Here is an 8,603-nt window from a genome sequence, read left to right on the forward strand (position 1 = left end):
TTCCTTCTAACAGTCAGGACCCTCAGCTGCAGGTCTGTTGGAGTTTGCTTGAGGTCCACTCCAGACCCTGTTTGCCTGGGTATCAGCAGCAGAGGCTGCAGAAGATAGAATATTGCTGAACAGCAAGTGTTGCTGTCTGATTCTTGCTCTGGAAGCTTCGTCTCAGGGGTGTACCCAGCTGTGTGAGGTGTGAGGTATTAGTCTGCACCTAGTGGGGGATGTCTCCCAGTTAGGCAATTCAGGGGTCAGGGACTCACTTGAGCAGGCAGTCTGTCCGTTCTCAGATCTCAACCTTCATGCTGGGGGATCCACTGGTCTTTTCAAAGCTGTCAGACAGGGACATTTACCTCCTCTGAGGTTTCTGCTGCTTTTTGTTTAGCTATGCCCTGTCCCCAGAGGTGGAGTCTATAGAGGCAGGCAGGCCTCCTTGAGCTGTGGTGGGCTCCCCCCAATTCGAACTTCTCAGCAGCTTTGTTTACCTACTTAAGCCTCAGCAATGGCAGGCGCCCCTCCCCCAGGCTCACTGCCACTTTGCAGTTAGATCTCAGACTGCTGTGCTAGCAATGAGGGAGGCTCCATGGGCGTGGGACCCTCCAGGCCAGGTGTGGGATATAATCTGGTGTGCTATTTGCTAAGACCCTTGGTAAAGCACAATATTAGGGTGGGAGTTCCCCAATTTTCCAGGTGTTGTGTGTCTCACTTTCCTTTGGCTAGGAAAAGGAATTCCCTTTGCCCTTGCGCTCCCCAGGTAAGGCGATGCCTCGCCCTGCTTCAGCTCTCGCTGGTCGGGCTGCACCCGGGGACCAGAGCCAACTGTCCGACATGCCCCAGTTAGATGAACCCAGTACCTCAGTTGAAAATGCAGAAATCACCTATCTTCTGTGTTGCTCACACTGGGAGCTGGAGGCTGGAGCTGTTCCTATTTGGCCATCTTGGGCGTGCCCCCTCTGCTAACCTTTTAAATTTCACCTTTGGTGTCAGTTTTTTTCAAGTGTCCCCTCTGAAAACATCATGTCCCTAGAATTTTGCAAAATTATCTTATTTTCAACAGAAAAATATCTGTATAATCATTTCATATTTTAAACATAACTATTATGCTTTTTTTTTTTTTGCTTTTCTCTTCTTGCTTTCTGTACTATTTAAAATATTTTTCTTTTTTTTGCATAAGCTCATAGTTGTTATTATCTTCTGCAGTGACTGGAAATGTTAGGCATTCTTCTGAAAGTTTCTCAAAGACTTTCTTAAAGCATGGTAAACTGTCAAATAGCTTGATAAACTGCTCTTTTCTCTAGTTCCGAGTTGCTTAAGTTGGGGTTTCCCATCTTCTGCTACGATGTTCACTTTCTGAAATGAGAAAGCAGAAGTTTGGATAACAACATTTATGTGCTTTTTTGACAGTCTTTCATTTATTTGGTAGTATCTGCACTATATCTTTTCGAAATTCCCCAGGGTTTCTTATATAGGGATAAATTCCTTTCAGATTTTTAGTACTGATTCAGGTCTCTCTCATTTCTCCTGTCTTTCATATTTCTTTTATCATTTTAGTAGTGACATAGGAGAAGGGAGGTAGAAGTTTGTGTAGAAGCTTCTATCTTGTCAGAAATTTGGTATGCCATATTTTAAGAGGTACTATGATAAATCAGAGGAGCTTGACTTACATGGACAGAAAATGAGTCAAATGATGCACAATTGAAGAAATAGAAATATTTATGGCTAGAGAAGATAAAACATAAATGAGGGGTGATTGCTCTCTTCACATACCTAAAGGAGTACCATGTGGCCCAAGAAACAACCTGACGCAGTGTTGCCTCACAAGCTAGTATTAGAACCAGGGTGGGCCAATTAAACCTGTTCAAGCTGTTCCGAGAAGGATCCTTTCTTAAACGTGGGGTTGAATAATTTAATTTCTCAAGTTCTTTCCAACCCTATTCTTTTGTTAATATAAATAAGGTTGACATTTTTGAATTGTGGGATACAAAAGAGTTTTCTTCTCCAAATTTAGTATATGTAAAAATTAAATGAAAACTTGGTAAAATGCATGCATCTGAGCTCAGAAATTTTGATTTATTTAAGTTTGGGCAGCACATTTTTTATTGATAGTAACCAGGGCTTTAAAATATCATAAATATTATGATAACATAATGCATTAGTTTGAGTAAACAGTAAATGCAATTACTTTATAACATTTGTGACTATAATTTAGAGTTTTGTAAATAAATGGAAAATGGCGCCTAAGTGAATGAAGGAAATGACTGATATCAACAGTTCTACATAAAACTATATCAGCTTGGGTCCTTGGGGAAGCAGACACCAGGATGTAATTGGAAGTGAAAGATAAAGATGAAAGGGAGCAGAGGAAGGAAAAGGAAATCTTCAGTTTGAGATGAGATTTGACACCTCATCAATTGAGAGAGGAAAGGAAAGAAGATGGGGTATGGAAAGTCTTAACTCTAAGGAAGGCTAAGCCAGCCCAACAATTGGCTCATATATGATTGACCACAGAAAAGTCCATTGTTGGGCAGATACAGCCTGGTTCTGACTCCCACATGGTGCCTGGTCATTGATGAGAACTTTGTAGGCAGAATGTGACCTCAGCTTCAACAAGGCAGCAGATCTGAAATGCTGTAGTTGGAACTGTCAATTACCTTTACCCTTTGTGACAGGTACTCTCTTGAAGGGAGATGTGAACAGTGCACGCTCATGGCTGCCACAAAATCCAAGTCATATTTTTGTCAATGCTAAGCAGTATGAATGCTCACTTGGAGACATAATTTGACATCATCTGTACTGTTTCCCTTTGGCTTCTGTTTGTTTGATTCTACTTTTATTAAGTCTCTCAGCTTCCATTTTGTCACTTTTTTTGCGCATCAGGTATACAATATAAATGATTCTATTGGAGTATACTTTTGTTTAAATTGATGTAAAAATAAAATACTCCTCATCAGGATGTGATCATAAAAAAGTGGGATTTTAAAAACTCAAGAGTCTATTGTATTATTCCTCTAGTCTGGCGGCAAGAAGAACTTAAACGTATTAACCAATCTTTCACTGGAGCTGAAAGGAAAGCTGCTCTGTGTGAACTTCTGGAAAAAGAGACTCAGATAATTGCTTCTATTGGGAGACATAGATACATTGCTTATACGGCGAATCAGGAAGCAGCAATACAAGCTTTTTTGGATAAGGTTAGTGAAGTAACTACTGTTTAAATATGAATGTATTCTGAATTTAAAAATGTAGAATAATGTACCAGACGAAAGACTTAGATTACAAGAATTTACATGAATTTTGTTTAGGATTTTGATGACATATTTCTTAAAATGTGATATATATTTTTTTCTGGTATAGCTTTAGATTTTAATAGCAGCCTAGGGTAAAAATTGATAGGTAATATGACATCCATACATTCTTAATTAAGGAGATTGGCCATGAAGCAAAAGATGGAGAGACATTTCTTGTGACTCTGTTCATTTAGATTTAGATTGGCTATATAAATTAGATAAATTGTATACCATGATAAAATGCAGAGTATTAAAGTCACAAAACATCTAGGTCTGGGGTGCTCTGATGGTAAGCAACCTGGGAGAAATAGCTATAGACTAGTATTTTTGCTTTGGCTCACATCATTAACTGACTTCAAATTTCTGACAGAAAGAATATACGATTATTGAAAACCACGAAAACATATAATTAAGGAAAAAACTAAAGTAATTACCACTTTTGTGGTCAAACTGCCTGTTTGATATTGAATAGCCTGTTTCCATAGTGACCAATTTTCTTTTATAAACCTGGTCTTTCCAAACAATTTAAAGCCAATTCAGCTACAGAAGAAAAGGGGTGTATTTCTCTAAGATGTTAGCCTGTAGTGCTTCTATTTCTATGGTTCTTATTATTTGAGGACATTTGTTCTTAAAAACCATAGTTTTGATATTCTAAATGCCCTCTTCTCATCTTATTCACTCCTTTGTTTGATCTCAGTTTATCTGTGCCTTTAACTACTACCTGCATCCCAGAACTCCCTATAGGTCCATGCCAGATCTCTTTAAGGAGCTTCCACATCATATATCCAATGGCCTACTGTCACTGCTCTTTGGATGTCCCAAGATTACACTTCAAGGAGACATGATGAACCCTAAGTCATATCACCTTACTATCCCTTGCCCCCTCGCCTGTAAATTAATCTTGTTCTGCATCATATAACCTATCTGTATGAAATTTCATCATCTACTCAGTTGCTCCAGACAGAAACCTGGGTATTATTTTTGACTTCTCCATCTAGCCACCAACCTGTTTATTCTATTGTTTAATACCTCCTTAATTCTTTTTTTAATCCTTGGTCAATTATTTAATAGTGATTTTGAGCACTTACTAAGTACTCTGTTTTAGCATACATTGTTCCTTTTTTTTATTATACTTTAAGTTCTAGGGTACATGTGCACAACGTGCAGGTTTGATACATAGGTATACATGTGCCAGGTTGGTTTGCTGCACCCATTAACTCGTCATTTACATTAGGTATTTCTCCTAATGCTATCCCTCCCCCTGCTTCCCACCTCATGGCAGGCCCCTGTGTGTGATGTTCCCCACCCTCTGTCCAAGTGTTCTCCTTGTTCAGTTCCCACCTGTAAGTGAGAACTTGCAGTGTTTGGTTTTCTGTCCTTGTGATAGTTTGCTCAGAATAATGGTTTCCAGCTTCATCCCTGCAAAGGACATGAACTCATCCTTTTTTTATGGCTGCATAGTATTCCATGATGTATATATGCCACATTTTCTTAATCCAGTCTATCATTGATGGACATAATGGGTTGGTTCCAAGTTTTTGCTATTGTGAAGAGTGCCGCAATAAACATACGTGTGCATGTGTCTTTATAGTAGCATGATTTATAATCCTTTGGGTATATACCCAGTGATGGGATCACTAAGTCAAATGGTATTTCTAGTTCTAGATCCTTGAGGAATCGCCACACTGTCTTCCATGATGGTTGAACTTGTTTACACTCCCACCAACAGTGTAAAAGCGTTCCTATTTCTCCATATCCTCTCCAGCATCTGTTGTTTCTTGACTTTTTAATGATCGCCATTTTAACTGGTGTGAGATGGTATCTCATTGTGGTTTTGATTTGCATTTCTCTGATCACCAGTGATGATGAGCATTGTTTCATGTGTCTGTTGACTGCATAAATGTCTTCTTTTGAGAAGTGTCTGTTCACGTCCTTCACCCACTTTTTGATGGGGTTGTTTTTTTCTTGTAAATTTGTTTAAGTTCTTTGTAGATTCTGGATATTAACCCTTTGTCAAATGGGTACATTGCAAAAATTTTCTTCCATACTGTAGGTTGCCTGTTTACTCTGATGGTAGTTTCTTTTGCTGTACAGAAGCTCTTTAGTTTAATTAGATCCCATTTGCCTATTTTGACTTTTATTGCCATTGCTTTTGGTGTTTTAGTCATGAAGTCCTTGCCCATGCCTATGTCCTGAATGCTATCGCCTAGGTTTTCTTTTAGGGTTTTTATGGTTTTAGGTCTAACATTTAAGTCTTTAATCCATCTTGAATTAATTTTTCCATAAAGTGTGTAAGGAAGGGATTCAGATTCAGCTTTCTACATATGGCTAGCCAGTTTTCCCAGCACCACTTATTAAATAGGGAATCCTTTTCCCATTTCTTGTTTTTGTCAGGTTTGTCAAAGATCAGATGGTTTTAGATTTATGGTGTTATTTCTGAGGCCTCTGTTCTGTTCCATTGGTCTATATCTCTGTTTTGGTACCAGTAGCATGCTGTTTTGGTTACTGTAGCTTTGTAGTATAGTTTGAAGTCAGGTAGCATGATGCTTCCAGCTTTATTATCTTTGCTTAGGATTGTCTTGGTAATGCAGGCTATTTTTTGGTTCCATATGAACTTTAAAGTAGTTTTTTCCAATTCTGTGAAGAAAGTTATTGGTAACTTGATGGGGATAGCATTGAATCTATAAATTAAGTATGGCCATTTTCACGATATTGATTCTTCCTATCCATGAGCATGGCATGTTCTTCTATTTGTTTGTGTTCTCTTTTATTTCATTGAGCAGTGGTTTGTAGTTCTCCTTGAAGAGGTCCTTCACATCCCTTGTAAGTTGGATTCCTAATACCTCTTTAATTCTTTACTTCTTCCTTTCCAAACCCACTACCATTGCCTGTAGGGAAAAGGCTCTGCCCTGGTGTCCTGATGACCCTGCATATATCAAATAGGCCTTCCTATCTCCCCTGGGAGGATGTCATGAGACAGGTCTTGCCTTATCTTGTGTGCATGAGCTCGACCCTGACTTAACTGAATCTGGATTTTCTTCTCATCTGGATTCCTTTATGTTTCCAAATTGAGCTGCCGCCTTCAGTTTCACTTCTCAGTTCTCTCCTCCATTATCTGCATCACTGCCAACATGGCCTCACTAAACACAACTCTGACCCTGTCCTTCCTCACTGCCCTTAGGGAACAAGGATTTTTGTGTTTGCAAACCTCACTTATCTCACTGTTGCATCACCGCCATTTCTCCCTGCATACTGTACCCATACTGCTTCAGCCATGCTCAATTACTTGCATATCCCCAGAAAGACCAGGTACTCTCGATCCTTTTGCATTGGGTGCCTTTACATGGAACATCCTTTCCTTCCTTCCTTAGTAGCTAGCTATTGACCCTGTAAAACAAGCTCAGATGCCTCTTCTTTCAGAAAGCAAATGCTGGTCCACCTACTTTAGCCTGTGGTATATGCTCTCATGAGACTGTCTCATCTCTGTCTTTGTACATAGTGTGCAGTCTTTATTGTATCTACATGCCTGAATCCTTTCTAGATTTTGAATCTTTAAAGGAAAGAGTTGTCATTTATCTCTGTATCCTCATATCTTAGCACAGTTCTTACTACAGTGTCAATAAATGTTTGTGGAAGAAGGTAGGGAGGAAGAATAAGGGACACAAATAGTGGTTGTATAATTTTGTATTCCAACTATCATCAAGAAATTATGTAATGTAGATACTGTCATTTAAAATGCTTAAATATCTTAATTCTAGGAAAGATGAATTTATTTTAGGAAAGCTATAATATTCATACTTCTCCAGAGTCATCTTTCGAAATAAACTTATTTATTTAGCAAGTTGCTTTATCTGCATCCTGCTTTATCACTGGGATACCTAATTGTTTACCTCACCAGAGAAGAGAGTATGAGCCCAGCGCAACACGAATGTTCGAAGGAGATGGAAGCCTCTGAGTGTCCGTGGACAAGGAAGATGGGTGTCACCTTTCTTTACTTGATGCTGAGCCTTCTGCAGAATTTTCTCACTAGTGCCATCATACTTTCCTGCAAACTATTTAAAATTCTGTTGTTGTATATACTTACCCAATGTCTATTCTTCTTTATGCCCAGAACATTCCCTACCCCAGGCCCCATGTCTAGCATTGTCTGTAAACATTTAACTAAGCTTTTTGAAATTATGGAGTATCCATAAATGGATCAAGACCCAACATAGGAAAGTGATTCCAGAGTCAGTAGATGACCACTACCCTTTCTCATGAGGTGTGGCACTCTAAGAAGGTTTTCATGTAAACCTCACCAAAAAGAAAAAAAAAAAAAAGTGAAATGGAGAAATTTTAAAATTCTGTTTACCAGAATTCCTAGGAGGAAGGAAGACCTATTTTTTGCCTTTGTTTTTTTGTAAATACTTTGATAAGCTATTGGGGTGGAATTTGAGACCCTGAAGGATCCTGAGTACAGGAAGAATTGTTCTATTCCAGGAAAATGGAGGTTTTCAAGAGTTGTCCTAGAGGGAAATAGATAAGGTAAAGTGAGGAGGCAGTTGGAAGGCAGTGGGTGTACAGTGTGACTTTTTGTGACTTCTTTAGTTATATGACTAAATAAAGGAAATATTAAATGCAACATAATTTTATTTTTGGAAAGGGAGAGGAAACCAGATAAATAAGCTGGGCTCTGTGTCCAGATGGATACAGGGTAACACACAAAGGTGAAAGGCAGAGAATTGAGGGAAGGATGAAGTTAGCCACAAGAATTTGTAGAAATCAAGGCAAAGGCGTTTTGTAGGTGACATGGTTTAGAATTGGAGATCTAAACCCACAGTTACCCCAGCTGATAAACCAGTTAATCTCATCAATCTCCAGGCTAAATTTGAAGGAAACTGACATTTTAGTTGATACAATGGGATTTTCTTTCAGTTTTGACTAAAGACTTGTATTAGAACAGGAAAACACACCACAATATGGATCAGTTACACTTGATGACAACTCCCAGTCAGTTCACATAGCCTAATTAGTCCAGTGTTTAAAAATATTGACTAACAGTGACTTCTGACCTGCTTTTAGCCTGCTATAGTAAATCAAAAACTCACTGCTACTCTAATTCAGAATCATTTAAATCACCTTTTTGTATATGATGCTATACTAAGAAGACAAGATAAATTTTATTCTTCTGATGTAAATAATTATAAAACGTCTGTTTTTCTCTATGCTTGTCAACCTCCCCCACTCTAAGCCTAGTATTATCTCTAATATTCAGGAGGAGTCAGTGTTGATTTCATAAAACTTGAATGAAGTAACTTATTATTCTGAAGTTTTTGATTTTTTTTT

The 8,603-nt window shown here is 38.5% G+C and overlaps 1 protein-coding gene across 1 annotated transcript in view; it reads left to right on the top strand.

Moving 5' to 3' along the window:
- IQUB (IQ motif and ubiquitin domain containing) overlaps positions 1-8,603 on the top strand; it is a 91,306-nt gene that overhangs the window by 57,030 nt on the left and 25,673 nt on the right. The window contains exon 8 of the mRNA XM_011995953.1: positions 3,007-3,182. Coding sequence (XP_011851343.1) covers positions 3,007-3,182 — 176 coding nt within the window. The remainder of the gene's footprint in view (positions 1-3,006; positions 3,183-8,603) is intronic.

Source organism: Mandrillus leucophaeus, unplaced genomic scaffold, assembly GCF_000951045.1.
Source record: "Mandrillus leucophaeus isolate KB7577 unplaced genomic scaffold, Mleu.le_1.0 Scaffold5, whole genome shotgun sequence".
NCBI classification, from domain to species: Eukaryota; Metazoa; Chordata; class Mammalia; order Primates; family Cercopithecidae; genus Mandrillus; species Mandrillus leucophaeus.